Source organism: Rana temporaria, chromosome 2, assembly GCF_905171775.1.
Source record: "Rana temporaria chromosome 2, aRanTem1.1, whole genome shotgun sequence".
NCBI classification, from domain to species: Eukaryota; Metazoa; Chordata; class Amphibia; order Anura; family Ranidae; genus Rana; species Rana temporaria.
This window is the reverse complement of record NC_053490.1, coordinates 122,478,019-122,499,543: the sequence shown is the minus strand read 5'-3', so window position 1 is coordinate 122,499,543 and position 21,525 is coordinate 122,478,019. Positions and strand designations below refer to the sequence as shown.

General features: G+C 43.5%; 1 protein-coding gene across 2 annotated transcripts in view; it reads left to right on the top strand.

Moving 5' to 3' along the window:
- Positions 1–21,525, top strand: part of ARHGEF25 (Rho guanine nucleotide exchange factor 25) — a 439,794-nt gene that overhangs the window by 184,814 nt on the left and 233,455 nt on the right. The window contains exon 1 of one of the 2 annotated variants that reach the window (XM_040340893.1): positions 5,624–5,905. The exons of the other annotated variant lie outside the window; for it this stretch is intronic. Coding sequence (XP_040196827.1) covers positions 5,812–5,905 — 94 coding nt within the window. The 5' untranslated portion in view covers positions 5,624–5,811. Of the gene's footprint in view, positions 1–5,623; positions 5,906–21,525 lie in introns of those variants that run through there. 2 annotated transcript variants of the gene reach the window in all.

The following is a 21,525-nucleotide window of genomic DNA, read 5'->3' as shown; positions in this document are numbered from 1 at the left end:
TGTGTAATGTACATAGATCACCCAGAGGGGAATGTTTATTTCTCAACAAAAGTGGAGTTACTCTTTAAGCCTCACATCATTTAGTAGTATTTTATTACAGTTGTATGGATTAAGCAGAAGACAATAATGTTTTCTAAGAGACAGTTCAGGAACACTCACAGTATTTTGTATCACATTTACATCACTGTTGCTGATATTGAGGGACTATCCCTGATTTAGAGTTCTGTGTTCCTCCTCATTTTTGTCTGATCTATATAGTTGTATATAAAATGCACTTTTTAGCTTTCATATATGATTTCCCAGTGCTAAACATTTTATACAATTTCTAAATTGCTGAATTCGTAAATTTTAAAAGCCAGTAGTAGTGGTAAAAAAAAAAAAAAAAACCTTTGTGTTTAAAGGAGGTTCACCCAAAAATCAACTTTCTGCCATTAGATCCAGCATACTGCTGACATCTGCAGTATGCTGTTTTTTTTTGTACTTATCGTTTTATCAGCTGTTGTTATCCGGCTCCGAGCGGGGATTTCTGCGGGGAATTGGCGTTCCTAAGCCAAGCGGATTTGATTGACAGGCTGCTAAAGCGCGTCACGCCTTCCGAAAATACCCGAAGTGACACTCGGGTGTTTACGGCGCTATACGGCGCCTGCGCCTGCCGTGTAGAGCTGACTGCGCAGGCGCCGTAAACACCCGAGTGTCACTTCGGATATTTTCGTGAGGGGTGACGCGCTTTAGCAGCCCGTTAATCAACTCCGCTTGGCTTAGGAACGCCTATACCCAGAAGAAATCCCCGCTCGGAGCCGGAAAACAACGGCTGATAAAACGATAAGTACAAAAAAAAAAAAAAACAGCATACTGCAGATGTCAGCAGTATGCTCGATCTAATGGCAGAAAGTTGATTTTTGGGTGAACCTCCGCTTTAACTAATCATTATTTTTGTATAATTCTCCTTTAAGGGGGCATGGTGTTTCATCACATATGGCTACCCATCACATTTGTCTACCCGCTGGAGTACACATGCGCGAATGTGACAAAGACTATAGCTAGAGAATTTAGCTGAAAGGAATTTGTGAATGTTTTAGTAATTGCTTTTCGATGAGAATTTAGCATTTGTAAAAGTGTTGGAACGCATATGGCGGCGTCGCACATGCGCATTCCAGCAGGTAGCCAAATGTGATGGGTCGCCATATGTGACGAAACAGTGGCAGTGTATGTGTCCTATGCCTACATACTTTTTTCTCTAATAGGTGTCCCTTGTTTTTATCTCAAGAAATGGGAGGTATGCATTTATAGCTGCAACCTACAGCTTCCTATGTTTAAGGAAAGTAACTGAACTTCTGGCCAGGGAGTGCACACTGATCATTTCATATATATTCCCCCAATCCCCCTGCTATAAAACTATATGACCATAGTTCCAAGAACAACCATGGCCACTGCACCTGCCAGTCATAGCTATTACTAAGCACTAGTTTCAGTGTGAAACGCGTCAGCAGTCAGGTTTTATTTTATTTTGCTGTGACTTGTAGTGCTGTCCTTCTTTTAATAAAAGGCTACAATTTGTTCAGTGTGCGGCTGTCCAGAGACAATCTTTGTTCCTGCTTTGCTAAGTGCATTGCCTGCACCCGAGTTGTCTGCAACGGAGAATATTCATCTGGGTTCCCACCTGGAGCGGCTATTCCCTTTCCCCTGGGAATTGTGTGTTGACAACCTGTTGGCAGAAAATCCATCCTCTTGTACGCTCCATCGGACAATTGTTGTTGGATTTTCCCGGGACAAATTTTGGATGGTAGGCTTTAAAATTTTCCGTGGACAACGGTCTGTTTTCGGATTTCCCGATCGTGTGTACAAAAATACAAAAGTCCAAAGTACAAACCCGCATGCTTGGAAGCAATGCTCATCAAACACAACATTGTGGTGATCAAATAGCAAACAAAAGAAATCTCTATTTTTTATGATGATAAAACTTCCATTTGGATACAGTGTTGCATGACCTCGCAATTGCCAGTTAAAGTAGCACAGTGCTAAATAGCAAGAAATGCTTTGGTCATGAAGGGGGTAAAATCTTCTGGTGAAGTGGTCGTTTATGAGCACTTGAGTCAGTGAGGATGAACTACTCCTGATGTGTAATGGAGTTGCATACCTCCCAACTTTTTAAGATGGGACCAAGGACCCCCTATTAGCAATTGTATGTAGGCATAAGACACACCCCCTGCTACGTTCCCCTTAAAGGAGAATTATACAGAAGAAAGCTTTACTAGACCTACTGATTACTAACAATACAGATGTGGAAATACGGGGTAATTTAGGAAACAGCGATCACAGGTCAATTCGTTTTAGTATAAATCACACAAATAGGAAACAAGGGAAATACAAAGACGCTCAATTCCAAAAGAGCCAACTTCCCTAAACTACGATCCTTGCTAGAAGATAATAGTTGGGATAAAATCTTAGAAACAAAGAACATGAAGGAAAAATGGGTATGCTTCAAGAGCATATTAAATAAGGGCATTAGCCAGTGCATCCCAATAGGAAATACATTTAAAAGAGCTAATAAAAGTCCTGGGTGGCTTAACTCCAATGTAAAAATGCATATAAAAGCTAAGGAGAAGGCCTTTAAAAAATACAAGGCTGAGGGATCATCATCAGCATTCTAACTTTACAAAGAATGCAAAAAGAAATATAAGGGTGCAATCAGGCCGGCTTAGATGGAACACGAAAGGCACATAGCGGAGAGTAAAAAGAAAAAAAAAAGAAATTCTTTACGTACATAAATAGTAAAAATGGGAGGTCAGATCATATTGGTCCCATAAAGAATGATGAAGGGGATCTGATTACGAAGGATGGAGAGATGGCAAAGAATTTAATGTATTCTTCTCCTCAGTCTTAACAAGGGAATCAGGGGGCTTCAGTAACCAAAACTGCAATGTCTATCCTCATTATATGTCACAGGAAGCACCCTCATGGCTAACAGAGGACAGAATTAAAATTAGACTTGAAAAATGTAACATTAACCACTTGATTACCGAGCCTGTTTTTCAGATTCGGTGTTTACGAGACTAAAACATTTTTTTTTGCTAGAAAATTACTTAAAACCCCCAAACATTATATATATATATATATATATTTTTCTAACACCCTAGAGAATAAAATGGCAGTCATTGCAATACTTTTTGTCACACCGTATTTGCGCAACGGTCTTACAAGCGCACTTTTTTTGAAAAAAAAAAACACTTTTTTGAATTAAAAAATAAGACAACAATAAATTTTGCCCAATTTTTTTATATATTGTGAAAGATAATGTTACGCCAAGTAAAATGATACCCAACATGTCATGCTTAAAAATTGCGCCCGCTCGTGGCATGGCGTCAAACTTTTACCCTTAAAAATCTCGATAGGCGACGTTTAAAAAATTCTACAGGTTGCATTTTTTGAGTGATAGAGTAGGTCTAGGGCTAGAATTATTGCTCTCGCTCTAACGATCGCGGCGATACCTCACTTGTGTGGTTTGAACACCGTTTTCATATGCGGGCGCTACTCGCGTATGCGTTCGCTTCTGTGCGCGAGCTCGTCTGGACGGGGCGTTTTAAAAAAAAAAAAAATTTTGTTTTCTTATTTATTTTTATTTAGTTTATAATTTTTTTACACTGAAATAAAAAAAAAAAATTTATCACTTTTATTCCTATTACAAGGAATGTAAACATCCCTTGTAATAGAAAAAAGCATGACAGGTCCTCTTAAATATGAGATCTGGGGTCAAAAAGACCTCAGATCTCATATTTAGACTAAAATGCAAGGAAAAAAAAATTGGAAACTGTCATTTTTTCAAATGACAAAAAAAAAATGTTGCTTTAAGACACTGGGCGGGACTGACGTTTTGACGTCACTTCCGCCCAGCAGAGCTATGGGGACGGGTGAAGGAGATTTTTCCCTCACTTGCAACCCCAGTCAACAGCCGAACAGTCCCGATCGCCTCCGCCGCTACCGACGGCTCCGGTAAGCGGCGGAGGGCGCGGGAGAGCGGCGGGAGGGGGGGCCTCTCCCGCCACTGATAACGGCGATCTTGCGGCGAATTTCCCTCGGAGACCGCCGTTATCGTTTACAGGACCGTTGGCACTAAAAATGGATACCTTGGTTGTGGCAGCAGCTGCTGCCATTCCCGAGATATCCATCTTTAAAAACAGGACGTCTTTTGACTATGGGCCAGTAACCAAGTGGTTAATAAGTCACCAGGACTAGATGGCTTGCACCCGAGGGTCCTTAAGGAACTCAGTTAAGTAATTGCCAGACCATTGTTCCTAATTTTTACGAACAGTCTACTGAATGGAATGGTACCAGCTGATTGGAGAAAAGCCAATGTATCGCCAATATTTTAAAAGGGACCAAAATACATCCCTGGAAATTACAGACCAGCTAGCCTAACATCAATAGTATGTAAGCTCTTGGATGGGATGATAAGGGACTATATACAAGATTTTAGTAATAAGAATGGTATCATTAGCAGTAATCAGCATGGATTCATAATGAATTGTACTTGCCAAACCAATTTGTTTAACCTTCTATGAGGAGGTGAGTTGCCATCTAGATAAAAGAAAGGCCTGTAGAAGTGGTGTATCTGTATTTTGCAAAAGCATTTCACACAGTTCCTCATAAACGTTTACTGTACAAAATAAGGTCCGTTGGCATGGACTATAGGGTGAGTACATGAATTGAAAACTGGCTACAAGGGTGAGTTCAGAGGGTAGTGATAAATGGAGAGTAATAGGAATGGTCAGGGGTGGGAAGTGGGGTCTCCCAGGGTTATGTACTGGGTCCAATCCTATTTAACTTAATTATGAACAACCTGGAGGATGGTGTAAACAGTTCGATCTCTGTATTTGCGGACGATACTAAGCTAAGCAGGACAATAATTTCTCTGCAGGATGTGGAAACCTTGCAAGAAGATCTGAACAAACTAATGTGGTGGGCAACTACATGGCAAATGAGGTTTAATGTAGAAAAATGTAAAATAATACTGAGGGGACTCAGGGGAGAACCTTTGGGGGGAATATTTAACTTTTTGGCCATCTAACCCCTCTAACTTTTCCGTGATGGGGGGGGGGACTCATTGTATGGAAGGTGGTGTGTATGGAGTGATCGGTGCAGTGGGTAGCGATGGGGGGAAGAATCATTGTACGGAAGGTGGTGTGTATGGAGTGATCGGTGTGGGATCGGTGCAGTGGGTAGCGATGGGGGGAAGAATCATTGTATGGAAGGTGGTGTGTATGGAGTGATCGGTGCAGTGGGTAGCGATGGGGGGAAGACTCATTGTATGGAAGGTGGTGTGTGTGGAGTGATCGGTGCACTGGGTAGCGATGGGGGGAAGACTCATTGTATGGAAGGTGGTGTGTATGGAGTGATCGGTGTGGGATCGGTGCAGTGGGTAGCGATGGGGGGAAGAATCATTGTATGGAAGGTGGTGTGTATGGAGTGATCGGTGCAGTGGGTAGCGATGGGGGGAAGACTCATTGTATGGAAGGTGGTGTATGGAGTGATCGGTGTGGGATCGGTGCAGTGGGGGGAAGACTCTCTGTATGGAAGAGCCGCACTGACTCCTCCTAGAGCTCAGCTCTCAGTGACAGCTCCGTACAGCCGCTCAGCTCCTCTCCTCTCCAGCATTAGGGCAGCAGCTGGCTCTTCTCTCCGCTCATAGTGTAGATCTGTCCGCTCCTCCCTCCTCCGCTCCTCTCCTCCAGGGGGGACACAGCGGGGGTGCACCATCCTCCTCACCGGCATGTTCTGGAGTGGGGGGCTCGGCATCGCCATGCCTGGGGAGCAATGAGAGGGGGCAAACCACGCCACGGCTGTGCTTGCCAAAACCTCTTCCGTAAAGTCTTGTCTCAGTGCAGCTGCTGCTACGCCCGGGTGAGAGGTGAGTGCGATCCCCGCTACACCCTTCTATGTGTGTGTGTCCCCAGTACACCCCGATCTCCCAGTACACCCCGATCTCCCAGTGCACCCCGATCTCCCAGTACACCTCGATCTCCCACCCCGATCTCCCAGTACACCCCGATCTCCCAGTGCACCCCGATCTCCCAGTACACCCCGATCTCCCAGTACACCCGATGTCACAGTACACTCCGATCTCCCAGTACACCCCGATCTCCCAGTATACCCCGATCTCCCAGTATACCCCGATCTCCCAGTACACCCCGATCTCCCAGTGCACCCCGATCTCCCAGTACACCTCGATCTCCCACCCCGATCTCCCAGTACACCCCGATCTCCCAGTGCACCCCGATCTCCCAGTACACCCCGATCTCCCAGTACACCCGATGTCACAGTACACTCCGATCTCCCAGTACACCCCGATCTCCCAGTATACCCCGATCTCCCAGTATACCCCGATCTCCCAGTACACCCCGATCTCCCAGTGCACCCCGATCTCCCAGTACACCTCGATCTCCCACCCCGATCTCCCAGTACACCCCGATCTCCCAGTGCACCCCGATCTCCCAGTACACCCCGATCTCCCTGTATACCCCGATCTCCCAGTACACCCCGATCTCCCAGTCTCCCTGCTCTAATACTGCCCCTGATCTCTCTGTGTCCCCCATTCTCTGATCTCTCTGTGTCCCCCGATTCTCTGATCTCTCTGTGTCCCCCGATTCTCTGATCTCTCTGTGTCCCCCGATTCTCTGATCTCTCTGTGTCCCCCGATTCTCTGATCTCTCTGTGTCCCCCGATTCTCTGATCTCTCTGTGTCCCCCCGATTCTCTGATCTCTCTGTGTCCCCCGATTCTCTGACCTCTCTGTGTCCCCCGATTCTCTGAGTCCCCCGACTTTCTCCAGCCAGTAGTCTCTTCTGTTTTCCCTGACCATGTCTCTGACATTCCGATGTGTGATGTCTCTGCAGCCAGCACAGCCCAGCATGCAGTCACATCTACAGCATGGGATGGTTCCCACTTGGATTGCAGAGGAGAGAACTTGCACTGTGTGTTGTCTTCTCTGTAGTGTTAGCTGTGATGTCGGGTGTCCTGTATATATAATGTCCCTGTATAGTGAGATTGCTGGGTGTCCTGTATATACAATGTCCCTGTATAGTGAGATTGCCGGGTGTCCTGTATATACAATGTCCCTGTATAGTGATATTGTCGGGTGTCCTGTATATACAATGTCCCTGTATAGTGAGATTGTCGGGTGTCCTGTATATACAATGTCCCTGTATAGTGAGATTCCAGGGTGTCCTGTATATACAATGTCCCTGTATAGTGATATTGGGTGTCCTGTATATACAATGTCCCTGTATAGTGATATTCCGGGGTGTCCTGTATATACAATGTCCCTGTATAGTGAGATTCCAGGGTGTCCTGTATATACAATGTCCCTGTATAGTGATATTGGGTGTCCTGTATATACAATGTCCCTGTATAGTGATATTCCGGGGTGTCCTGTATATACAATGTCCCTGTATAGTGAGATTGCCGGGTGTCCTGTATATACAATGTCCCTGTATAGTGAGATTCCGGGGTGTCCTGTATATACAATGTTCCTGTATAGTGATATTGCCGGGTGTCCTGTATATACAATGTCCCTGTATAGTGAGATTCCAGGGTGTCCTGTATATACAATGTTCCTGTATAGTGATATTGCTGGGTGTCCTGTATATACAATGTCCCTGTATAGTGAGATTGCCGGGTGTCCTGTATATACAATGTCCCTGTATAGTGATATTGTCGGGTGTCCTGTATATACAATGTCCCTGTATAGTGAGATTGTCGGGTGTCCTGTATATACAATGTCCCTGTATAGTGAGATTCCAGGGTGTCCTGTATATACAATGTCCCTGTATAGTGATATTGGGTGTCCTGTATATACAATGTCCCTGTATAGTGATATTCCGGGGTGTCCTGTATATACAATGTCCCTGTATAGTGAGATTCCAGGGTGTCCTGTATATACAATGTCCCTGTATAGTGATATTGGGTGTCCTGTATATACAATGTTCCTGTATAGTGAGATTCCAGGGTGTCCTGTATATACAATGTTCCTGTATAGTGATATTGCTGGGTGTCCTGTATATACAATGTCCCTGTATAGTGAGATTGCCGGGTGTCCTGTATATACAATGTTCCTGTATAGTGATATTGCCGGGTGTCCTGTATATACAATGTCCCTGTATAGTGAGATTCCAGGGTGTCCTGTATATACAATGTCCCTGTATAGTGATATTGGGTGTCCTGTATATACAATGTCCCTGTATAGTGATATTGTTGGGTGTCCTGTATATACAATGTTCCTGTATAGTGATATTGCCGGGTGTCCTGTATATACAATGTCCCTGTATAGTGTTATTGTCGGGTGTTCTGTATATACAATGTCCCTGTATAGTGATATTGTCGGGTGTCCTGTATATACAATGTCCCTGTATAGTGAGCTTGCCGGGTGTCCTGTATATACAATGTTCCTGTATAGTGAGATTGTCGGGTGTTTTGTATATACAATGTCCCTGTATAGTGATATTGTCGGGTGTCCTGTATATACAATGTCCCTGTATAGTGAGCTTGCCGGGTGTCCTGTATATACAATGTTCCTGTATAGTGAGATTGTCGGGTGTTTTGTATATACAATGTTCCCTTATAGTGATATTGCTGGGTGTCCTGTATATACAATGTCCCTGTACAGTGATATTGGGTGTCCTGTATATACAATGTTCCTGTATAGTGAGATTGTCGGGTGTTTTGTATATACAATGTTCCCTTATAGTGATATTGCCGGGTGTCCTGTATATACAATGTCCCTGTATAGTGATATTGGGTGTCCTGTATATACAATGTTCCTGTATAGTGGGATTGCCGGGTGTCCTGTATATACAATGTCCCTGTATAGTGATATTGCTGGGATGTGTACAGATTCCCATGGTGCTCAGTGTTCTGTATTGTGCACAGACTGTGTAATACCCCCTCCCATAGTCCACCAGCACCCCTGATCATCAGTGATCATCAATGATGGAACCCCCATCACCAACATGATGAGCCAGCCCCTTCTACAAATGTCACATTTTTCTCTCTCTTATGGGAAGGAGGTTGTCTGGAAGCGGTGATTCCCCTTGAAAGGAATTTGCATTGTCTACATCCATCACTGAATATTGTTACATGTGTCAGATGGGCCTGTACTGGGGAGGAGACCGTGGGGACCAGTCAGGGAGTGGGAGGGGTGATGGGTCTGTCCAGACTGAGCACATATAAGACTAAAGCCCTGTACACACGATCGGATTGTCTGATGAAAACAGACCGATGGACCGTTTTAATTGGACAAACCGATCGGGCCCCATCGGTTTGTTTTCCATCGGTGAAAAAAAAATAGAACAATTTTCCTATGGATACAAAAACGATCGTCTGTGTGGAAGTCCATCGGTCAAAAATCCACGCATACTCAGAATCAAGTCGACGCATGCTCGGAAACATTGAACTTCATTTTTCTCAGCACGTCGTTGTGTTTAACGTCACCGCGTTGGACACGGTCGGATTTTTTAGGCAAGACTGATGAAAGTCAGCTTCATTGGATATCCGACGAAAAAATCTATCGGATTAGGTCCCATGCACACGAGAAGCAAATGCAAACACATGTAAACTCAAGTTTTCAAGGGCAAAAACTGGCGTTTAAAACGCCCGTTTTTGCAGCAAATTTCACGGCGTTTTGCCACGTTTTGCCGCGTTTTACCGCGTTTGCGGCTATCAGCGTTAATAACAAAGACATTGTAGACCCTCCCAAAGCTTTGAAACGCAAAAACGTTTGCGTCTGAACCCAAAATTTTGCGTCTGAAAAAACGAGCCTAAACCCAACTGCTTTGAAACGCAAAAAAACGTGAATGTGTGCATGGACACATAGGATAACATTAAATGTGTTCAGGGGCAGTTGAAAAAAATGCCCAAATGCCTCTGAACTCGAGTTTACCAGCGGCTCGTGTGCATGGGGCCTAAGATTCCATCAGATTTCCGATCGTGTGTACAGGGCTTAACTCTTAGGCTGGCCATAAATTGTACAATCTTCCTTTAGATTTACCGTCAACTATGTAGTACAAGGGCCTGCCTGATTGCATACAGATTTGAAAGTGTTTAGGTTGGCCCTTATATTATATGGTTTTGGTAAAACTAAAGGAAAATGCTATAATGTTAGTCTGAAATCTTTTTCCGGCATCAAATTGTAGTCTGAAATTTTTTCCGGCATCAAGTTGTAGTCTGAAATCTTGTCCGGCATCAAATTGTAGGTTAAAAGAGCTGGAAAGCAGTTTGGTTGAAGGATGTCATTGAACATTATTCTGGTAGTGTGACTGCGAAGACCACGAATGTTGAGGTTTCAGCTTTTGTACACCCAAAGATTTTCTACACTGTGATTGAGTTAAATTTCGAATTGAACTCCACACCTTAATATTTCAGTCCAAAAGATAGGTTTTTTGAAAGCCAATGCGTTTTTGGAGCGTTTTTTTTCAGCGCCCAAAAGCTGTTTCAAAGATGCTGCTTGCAGGACTTTTCTCAACGCCCCGCCAGCGCAACACCTCAGTGTGAAAGGGTAAGGTGTTTTTACAGCGCTTTCAATTCATTCAATTCAGGAGACACAGGGCCCGCGAAGGCCGGTAATTGAGGCCGCGGCCTTCTAGGCTGCAAAGCCGCGGCCTCAGTTACCAGCGGGCGCCAGGTCACAATTTATTGTCGCAATTGCGACCTGGCGCCCAGATTTTGTCGAGGCCTGGCCAATCGTGTTGAAAAGGGGAAAGTCCTTTCAGAAAGCAGTGATACCATAAAAATGGGAAAATAATGTGAATATGTGCACATAAACCTATTTATATATAAGCTATGGATGCCTTCTATTTTGTGCACAGCCTTTTTAATCTGTAATACATTTCCATAATCTGTATACTGTGCATCAAACAGCTGTTTGTCTCTCATGTAAAATATCTTCTGTGGTTTCATTGAATTTGGCCAAGTTGCTTTCAGGATGGATGCAGGGTGTTCTGAATGTCTGGGTCCTATTTATAAGACATTGGTGAAGTCAGATGCTTTAGATTTACCTGACCACTAATTTAGCGATGGCCACGGTTTTGGTCTTATTTATCAAACATCTAAAGCTGGCCATACATAGATGGAATTTCTGCTGAATCTTTTATAATGTTTTATGGGTGGCCCTCTCGGCATCACCGGGCTTAAAGCCTATAGACTTTTCTAGAAGGAGCTGGTTAGAAAGTTATTAACCTGCATCCAGCCAGATGCTGGCACTGTTTGCGCATTCTGATAGCCACAGGTACCATCCGTTAGGCTGCATTCACACCTCCGCGACAAGTAATGCGGCGTATTTTGCCGCGATTCGTGCAACTTTTTTTGTTTTTAACAAATCTTTCCCATTGCTTTCTATGGCCGAACGCCAATGCCGCCTGAAAAAAAGGGTCCGGGACTTGTTTTCAGGCGGCAGGCGTACGGCGTCTATGAGATGTGAACCATCTCATAGACAGCAATGGGAATTCTCCCCTCCAGCGGCACGAGCGTCCGGCGTCGGGCGTTTTTGTCGCCAAGGTGTGAATGGAGCCTTAGAATGCAATTGGCAGCACTGTAGATTTATCCATCTGCACTGTTTAGCATGGTTGGGGGGTTTAAACTAAGTGAAGCTTCAGCCAAAAACAGAAGCCCCACTTTTTTTTGTTACCACCCTCCCCTCTCCAGGGCCGTCTTTAACACAGGGCAAAAGGGGAAGCTTCCCCTGGGCCCAGTACTTGTTGTGGGGCCCAAGGCAGCTTCCCCTTGAGCCTGCACTGCCTGCAAATAGTTGTTAAAGTGGATGTTCCCTGGAAAAAAAATATTAAAAGCCAGCAGCTACAAATACTGCAGCTGCTGACTTTTAATATTAGGACAGTTACCTGTCCTGGAGTCCAGCGCTGTTTGCAGCAGAGGAAGAGCGATCGCTCGTCACTCTGATGCTCCCCCGCCATCCTCGGTGAGGGAACCAGGAAGTGAAGCGCTCCGGATTCACTGCCCGGATCCCTACGGCGCATGCGCAAGTCACTTTTTTTGGGGGGGGGAAGCAGGTACCTGGTTTTGACAGGTACCCACTCCCACTTCCGAGTAAGATCAGCGATCTATGACATTTTCAGCCCCCTCCTCCCCCCCCCCCCACTGCCTTCTGGGATACACACAGGTCCTAGAAGATGGCGGGACCGTTTGGAAAGCACAGCACGACTTGCACATGCGCAGTAGGAAATCGGCTCCTCTTTAAGTGATCTCATTCAGTCCACAGGCTAAACAAGAGAAACCCAAAATATGTGACCATCTTAATTTTAAGACATCATTTTCAGACAGGAATGGTGAACAGATAAACATCTTCCTTTTTACTTTGATGCTCTTGGCAGTTTTTTTACATTGGCATGTTCCCATAAGCCATCAACTAGAACCTTTGCCCCTAGTTTACACTTCTGCTCAGTGGGTGGTAAAAATAGGTAGTTAAGACAATAGTTTCTTTGCCTCACCCCGACTGCTCCTTAAGCTGCAAAGGCAGCCAGATAGGGCTGTACACAAGCCGTGATGCTTTGCTTTGTATCACTTTTGGCAGGCAGGACCACCAAATGCTAGGCTCACAGTTGCAGCACAGTATTCCTATTCAAAAACCTGGTTCGGCTGCGGAAAAAAAAAACAGCACTCCGGAGGCGGCAATAGCGCCACTTGAATGCCTGACATCTGTGCCTGTGCTGCCTTCTGAAAAGTGATCCGCAGTGTAAGGCTAGCTTCACTCTATTGTGGTTTCCCTTTTGCATGAGCACATCTGCCTATTCATCTGAATGGGCTGCTGTACCTACGGAAAATGCAGAGAAAAGGTACCTGCACCTTTACAAAAGTACAGTCGCAGGGAAACCGCATTGTTCTATGTGTGTTGCAGTTTCCGGTGCATGGGGGTTCTATTAAGAATTAGGTCTTCTAACATCAGCGCATTTTTGCTGCAGGTGCGGGAAAGTGTGCGATTTACATACAGTCCTGCATCCGCAGAAGTCAGACCCTAGCCTAAATGAGTCCTTAGCACAGAGTTTGACAAATTTGCTTGGAATCTAGGAGCCAGCTAAAAAAAGTTAGAAGCCAGAAAACACGCCCCGTGCCGCCAAGCTCACGCGCAGAAGCAAACACATATGTGAGTAGCGCCTGCATATGTACACAGTATTCAAACCACACATGTGAGGTATTGCCGCGATCGATCGAGCGAGAGCAATAATTCTAGCCCTATAACTCCTCTGTAACTCAAAACATGCAACCTGTAGAATTTTTTAAACTTCGCCTATGGAGATTTTAAAGGGTAAAAGTTTGTCGCCATTCCACGAGCGGACGCAATTTTGAAGCATGACATGTTGGGTATCAGTTTACTCGGCGTAACATTATCTTTCACAATATAAAAAAAAGGGGGGTAACTTTACGGTTGTCTTATTTTTTAATTAAAAAAGTGTATTTTTTCCCCAAAAAAGTGTGCTTGTAAAATACGGTGTGACAGAAAGTATTGCAATGAACGCCATTTTATTCTCTATGGTGTTAGAATAAAAAATATATATAATGTTTGGGGGTTCTAATTAGAGGGAAGGAGATGGCAGTGAAAACAGTGAAAAAACACATTAGAACTGTTTTACTTGTAATGCCAAACGTCCACCACAAGATGGCGCCAGATCACAGAAGGCCGCAAAGTCGCGGCCTCAATTACCGGCGGGCGCTGGCCCGCCACAGTCGTGCGGCGGGGGCGCACGGAGACACAGGATCCTGTGTCTTCGTGCGCCCCCACCTTCCCCGCCGCGCCGGCCGGTAATTGAGGCCGCGGCTTTGCGGCCTAAGCTTCCTTCTGTGAAGGCCACAAAGCCGCAGCCTCAATTACTGGCGGGCGCCAGGTCACAATTTCTTGTCGTAATTGCGACCGGGCGTCCGGATTTTGTCGAGCCCTGCCTAATGGCCCGTACACACGATCCGAATATCGGACGAAAACGATCGTCCGATGAAGAATTGTACGATTTTCGGATCGTGTGTACACTACTTTCGAGAGCCGATCACGACCGTTCATCCGATATTTTTCGATCGGACATGCACGAAAATTTTCCTCGCACGATGTAAGATCGTACGATTTTCGTTTAGTCAGTACAGTTGTTGTCCGACAATACAATACAAATACATTACAACACATGACATCACTTCCAATTTTTTTTTTAGGTCGTACGAGAATTTTCGTGACTTTAATAACCTATTTAATTTTACTTGCGACTATTAAGCGAAAAAAGTCGTACGATCCGTCGTACGATATTCGGATCGTGTGTACGGGCCATTAGCAAGTACACCAAATATAAGATTAGCCCTCGCGAGTAGTTAAATCTCAAAAATTTCAAAAGCTTATTTTAAAACATCCTGACAACCCTTTGAAAGTTTATAAACATTGGAAGAGTTATTGTAATGGTTTGTGATAAACAAATAAGGCATTGGAGAAAAGCTGTCATATAAGCACTATAAACGACCCTGTGTACATGTACTGATAAGATAACATAGAGGAGAGTTCGGGGGCAGCTGAAAAAAATGCCCACTTGCTCCTCCGGCCTCATGTACACTGCTGCTGGTAAACGGACATTAAGGAGCAGTTGGGCGTTTTTTTCAGCTGTCCCTGAACTCTCCCCTATGTTATCTTATCAGTTCATATACACAGGGTCGTTTATAGGAGTTTCTAGGCAGTTGAGTTTAAAATGCAAAAAAATGCGTTCAGGATGGATGTTCAGAGGCAGTTCCAAATGCCTGTATCAGCTTGTAAACGCGGTAACTCACGTTTAGCTGCATTTCGTTTACAGACGTTTTTAATTTTGGACTATTTAAAAAAAAAAACTAAACTAAACTCAAACGTGGCTAAACACGGCAATGCAGGCGTTTTTTTTTTTTTTTTTTTAATGTCGGTTACTATCTGTCATGTTAAATCGTTCAGGGGAGGTGTCCTGTGTACATTAAGCCTAAACGTCCGTTTACCAGCATTAAAGTGGTTGTAAAGCCTTACATATGCCCAGTGAAGTGACTGGCCTCAGGGTTCTGGAAAGTCAGAATGGTCAGACATGATTCCCCATTGAAAACGCTTATAAACACAAGTTACTACATTTAGATGCGTTTACACGCGGTTACAAGCTTTTAACGTTTCAAAATCCCCTGAATTACCGTCCTGACTGCAAATTTTTGCTTTCACAAAAATGCTTCAAACCACAATTGCTTCTAAACTAAACTAAACTGCTATAATGACTGAGTGTATATGTACACATAAGATAACATGGAGGAGAGTTCAGGGGCTTCTGAAAAAAACATCCAACTGCTCCTAAACATGAGTTTACTAGCTGCAGTGTACATGAGGCCTAAGTGCTCTTAAGTGAGACAAGTACACACTTTAGAGGGATATGCTATGTTCATATTTCATGACTGAGGTTTATAACTGCACCAGGCTCCAACCTACCTGCACCAGGCTCCAACCTCATTGTTCTGTCCAAAACTCATGAGGAAAGCTTTGATACTTCCTGGTCATGTTGAAGCTTGTCCGCCTCTTCCTGTTTACTGCATGCTCATTTTGACCAATGAGACAGCCCATCCTGTTAATAGCCCAATAGGAATGTGCGGTAGGAAGCTGGAACGCTTTGGTGGCACCAGGAAAAATTGGAACTTTGCTTGTTGAAATGGCTTGGTATTCAGGTATCCTAATGGAGCTTGGAGGCTACTCTTATTATTATGAACGATCTTGAAGTTTGTAAACTTACTTTGTAAAGATCCCCACACATTTACTTCCTTGAATTCTGTGACACCTAATCACTATGTCCTGTGAGTAAGCACTGCTGTGTCACACATTTCACAAAGCCTGCCTTCTGAATTACAGAGCTGAGAGGAGGAGATTCATGAGGCGGAATCAGTACAGGGATTACAGCTTGCAGGAAGGTACCATGGGATATGTAGTCCTTAGAAATGAAATGTAAACAGTAAACAGCAGAGGAGAAGCTGCAAAGCATGCAGGGAATGTAGGAAGTTGTGGAAAGAGATTGCCAGCGGACTTTTCATTTAAGATTGTATTGTAATGTTAGAAATGCCTATTGTTTGTATTACTATTACAATACTTTACGTTTACTGCAACATCTTAAAGCTAAAGTGTAACTAGTGCTTTCAAGAGATGATTTTAGTCGTTGTGAGGTCCAAGAAAACTGGTCATGTGGCAATTTAATCCAATCTCCTTCTAATGCCCTGTACACACGATCGGTCAATCCGATGAGAACGGTCTGATGGATTTTTCCATCAGTTAACCGATGAAGCTTACTGATGGTCAGTCGTGCCTACACACCATCAGTTAAAAAAACGATTGTGTCAGAACGCGGTGACGTAAAACACAACGACGTGCTGAAAAAAATGAAGTTCAATGCTTCCAAGCATGCGTTGACTTGATTCTGAGCATGCATGGATTTTTAACCGATGGACGTGCTTACAAACGATCGTTTTTTTTCTATCGGTTAGGTATCCATCGGTTAAATGTAAAACAAGTTTCAAATTTTTTAACCGATGGATAAATAACCGATGGGGCCCAACAACGATCGGTTTGGTCTGATGAAAATGGTCCATCAGACCGTTCTCATCGGATTGACCGATCGTGTGTACGCGGCATAAGAAATTTCCATTCGATTTTCCAACAATTGTGTACCCAAGAGCCTATTTGATAGGATATACAGCCATGGCCAAAAGTTTTGAGAATGACACAAATATTAATTTTCAAAAAGTCTGCTTTTGTCAGATGTTACTATGGTATACTGAAGTATAATTACAAGCATTTCATAAGTGTCAAAGGCTTTTATTGACTATTACATTAAAGCGGGAGTTCACCCGAATTTTTTTTTTAACATTAGATTGAGGCTCATTTTGTCAAGGGGAATCGGGTAGTTTTTTAAAATCGAAGCAGTACTTACCTTTTTAGAAAGCGATCTTCTCCGCCGCTTCCGGGTATGGTCTGCGGGACTGGGCGTTCCTATTTGATTGACAGGCTTCCGACGGTCGCATACATCGCGTCACGAGTAGCCGAAAGAAGCCGAACGTCGGTGCGGCTCTATACGCCGCCTGGCACCGACGTTCGGCTACTTTCGGAAAATCGTGACGCGATGTATGCGACCGTCGGAAGCCTGTCAATCAAATAGGAACGCCCAGTCCCGCAGCCCATACCCGGAAGCGGCGGAGAAGATCGCTCTCTAAAACGGTAAGTACTGCTTCGATTTAAAAAAAACTCCCTGATTCCCCTTGACAAAAATAGCCTCAATCTAATGTTAAAAATTAACTTTTCGGGTGAACCTCCACTTTAAGTTTATACAAAGAGTCAATATTTGCAGTGTTGACCCTTCTTTTTCAAGAACTCTGCACATCACCCTGGCATGATGTCGATCAACTTTTGGGCCACATCCTGACTGATGGAAGCCCATAATCAATGTTTGGGGTTTGTCAGAATTTGTGAGCTTTTTTTTTGAGGATTGACCACAAGTTCTCAATAGGATTAAGGTCTGGGAAGTATCCTAGCTAAAATGTTGATGTTTTGTTCCTCAAGCCACTAGTTATCACTTTTGCCTTATATGCTCCATCATGCTGGAAAAGGCATTGTTCGTCAAACTGTTCTTGGATGGTTGGGAGAAGTTGCTCTTGGGGGATGTTTTAATGCCATTCTTAAATTCATGGCTGTGTTCTTAGGCAAAGGTGTGAGTGAGCCCAGTCCCTTGGCTGAGAATCAACCCCACACATGAAGGGTCTCAGATGCTTTACTGTTGTCATGACACAGGACTGATGGTAGCGCTCATCTTTTCTTCTCTGAACAATGTTTTTTTCTGGATGCCCCAAACAATTGGAAAGGTGATTCATCAGGGAAAATTACTTTAACCCAGTCCTCAGCAGTCCAATCCCTGTTTTTGGTGTGGTGTTTTCATTTTTGTACCATTCAACCTAATCAATAGTGCAGGATCAGTGGCTCGCAGGTGCAGTGTTAGGCTCCTGCAGACACTGCCTACAGCTCTCTGCCTGTACCATTATACAGGCAGACATTTACTGAGCTGCAGGAAGTGTCAATGGACTAGCAGGGTGCTGATCAGGATGCTCAAAGTCCATTGAGAACTACAAGTTCATCAACTGTGGTAGAAGATGGGACTTGTAGTTTATTCATTCACAGATTGCTGTGAATGAATGATGCAGCTATGTGGGTGGAGCCCATAACATCCTCAATGTAACAGGGAAGGGTGCTTAGTAGAGGTGCACGATTAATCGCGGAGAGAATCGCGATCTCGATTCTCCCCGCCCGCGATCTCCCCGTGGGATGACCCGCGATTCTTCCGTGTTCACCGCTGGTTCCACGTAACCAGCGTGGAACGCAAATGCCGCCGATTTTGAAACCGACGTCAGCAGCCTGCACCGCTGGATAGATGCCTGAGCTTCTCTCACAACAGTAGTTTGTATCCATGCGCCACCCAGTGGTTGCCGGCGGTACTGCTCCTGATGTATTAAACCTTCTCACAGTTCTGTACAACTGTGTGTATCCATGCACCACCCAATGGTTGCTGGCAGTACTGCTTCTGATCTATAAAAAAAGAGACCAGTGATATGTCTATAATATTAAAGACCATATAACTCCTATGAAAAAATCAGAATCAAAGTTTTATTCTGCTTTTTTCATAGGAGTTATATGATCTTTAACATTATAGACATATCACTGGTCTCTTTTTTTATATATTCATATTTTCATATAAATCACAGGTTTATTAATTAATTAAATTTTTTTTTGGGGGGGGGGGGGGTTCTGGCATTACATTTTTGAGAATCGTGAGAGAATCGTGATCTTTTGTCTAAGCAAAAGAATCGTGATTCTCATTTTGACCAGAACCGTGCAGCCCTAGTGCTTAGTTTGGAGGTGAGGGGGCTGGTATTATCAACATGTTACATGTTAGTTAAGGTGAGCCTATCCTTAAAAGCTGAAGTTTCATCAAAAAAATAAATACAATTCTCCTTGGCTGAAATCACATCACTTACCTGTAATGAAGGATAATCCACATCTGTCAGGCAGCTGGTACCATTTCGGAAATTGACAGTGAAAGGGGTTGTCCCGTATCCATCTACATCTCATCCTGAATAAAGAAATGGGGACACCACAGCAATGTTACTGGAAAACTCAATGAAAAGGGAAGAAGGGTGTAATTTTTTTAAGCACATAAAAATAGATCAGCTGACCTTATAGCCGCACTTGTCACTTTTTACAGTTTGCAGAAAGGCCACAGATTAACTAAAAACAAGTGCAGCAATGAACTTTGATTGCCGTGAAGTATTCCATAAGTCATTTGTAGAGGACTAGTCATGAGGTATGGAATATGATATTTTTAGTTGGTTTATTTTCAGCTAATGAGAAATGGAGAAAATAAAATGGAAAATGGGCGGTGAGAAGTGGGGTTTGTTAATTCCTTTGTTTTATTTTCCCATATAAGAGAAAAGTTTTGTCACTTCGGACAGCTGGTATATTTTCCATTTCCTTTAAGCCTGGTACACACAATGAGATTATCGGATGAATAAATGTCCATTCTTTTTTGCATGCTAGTCTCCATATTGAAAAAGAAGAGGTTACTAAAGTTACAAGAATTCTTGTATGGCAGAATAAAAATTTAGAAGTGATGTAATGTGTTGTATTGCATTTGTATTGTAATTTGGGATGAAAACTGTACTGATTAAATGGAAATCGTACGATCTGTTTGTCCCTTTGGAAAATTTTGGATGAAAGCTGTGTACGTAACGTTTAGGTTATCATATGATCGCTATGAAAGCAATATTTTTGTATGATTTTCTGATCAAGCGTAAGGCCTTTACTCTTGATTTTTTTTAATTATCTCCCTTAAACCGATAAATATAGGTGAATTATTATGATATTACTCACGTTGAACACCAAAAGACTGGATAATCTACCTTCTGAAAGGCTTAAAGTGGTTGTAAACCCCTTTTTAGAACTTGTACCTATAGGTAAGCCTTATGACTTGCCTATAGGTACTGTAAATATCTCCTGAACGTGCGCCATTTAGGAGATATTTATCTTGTAGTTCACCGATGATGTCATCGGCGCATGCGCTGTGAAGAAATGGCCCTCCGTGCTGTTTCTTCCTGAGTGAGTGCCGTGACTGGTGGCTCTGGCTCACGTGTGCAGTAGCGAAGTCACGCGGCTCTGGCCAGTCACCCAGCCGGAGTCCGAGGCCCCGGAAGGAAGAGGGGAAAAGATTGATGCGGCCTGCAGTGGGCACAGTGTGGTAAACCCTATCAGGGTTTACTTCCTCTTTAATGCTGAATTCCAAGTATGGATTTTATTCTAAGTTATTTTGGTCCAGCTTGGACCAATGCAAGAATGCATATGCCATACCTGGCCAATACCTGTGGAAGCAGAGAATGACTGTAGTAGACATGGCACAGGGCCCAGAAGACTGAGGCAATCACCGCAGTGGCCGCAACTACTTCAGTGAATCTCTGCGTTCTCAGCAGTCAAGTGTGGCATATGCTTACTTGCGTCAATATGTGATCCAAACCAATGTAATTATGCAATAAAATCCATACCTGGAGTTCCACTTTAAAATATTTAAAAATATGTCACCGAATTTACCTAACCTCTTGAATGTTACAAGAGACTGATTTAAAAAAGAAACCAGCCCTGTTATGCCCCGTACACACGATCGGAATTTCCGATGGAAAAAGTCCGACTGACTTTTCCATCGGAAATATCGACTGTGTGTATGCCCCATCGGATTATTTCCATGGGAAATTGTGAAGAATTCCGTAGGAGTTTTGATAGAGAACACGTTCTCTTTTACTCCGTCGGAATTCCGATGTGATTTTGGTCGGACAAGGGTCCGACCGTGTGTACGGGGCTTAATGGTAGTAACTGCTTTGTAATCTGATCAATGTGAAAAGTTGGATGCATTTGGAGGAGAGAGCGTTCCAAGTGGGCAACACCAAGTACAATGATTGGAGAGAATTAAAGGAAATCAGTGAATGAATTTTTTTTCTCCCAAATCCATTCATGCAGGTACATCAAATCTGCTGAACCTCATGCAATGCATGAGTCAGGGTTGTCTGCATTCCTGAATTGTATAATTCCCCGCAGAGCAGACAGAGGGAAACGGCACACTGAATCTTTGTTATTTCTCCATAATATCAATGCACTACTTTATGGGCAGAGAATCAAGCAATTCACTAATCCTCAAAATCATGATTTATAGATTATATGATTCTGAGAAGAAGTCTGCATGAATACATTTAAGCAGATTCTGTAAAAAGAATTGCATTGTACCAGGTTTGCAAATCGGTTTAATCATCCTAATGAAGACCAAAAAGAGTCCAAAGTAGTAGAAATTGAATAGGTTACTAAAGTCACGAAAATTCTCGTATGGAAAAAAAATCGGAAGTGATGTCATGTGTTGTGGTGTATTTGTATTGTATTTTCGGACGACAACTGTACTGACTAAACGAAAATCGTACTATC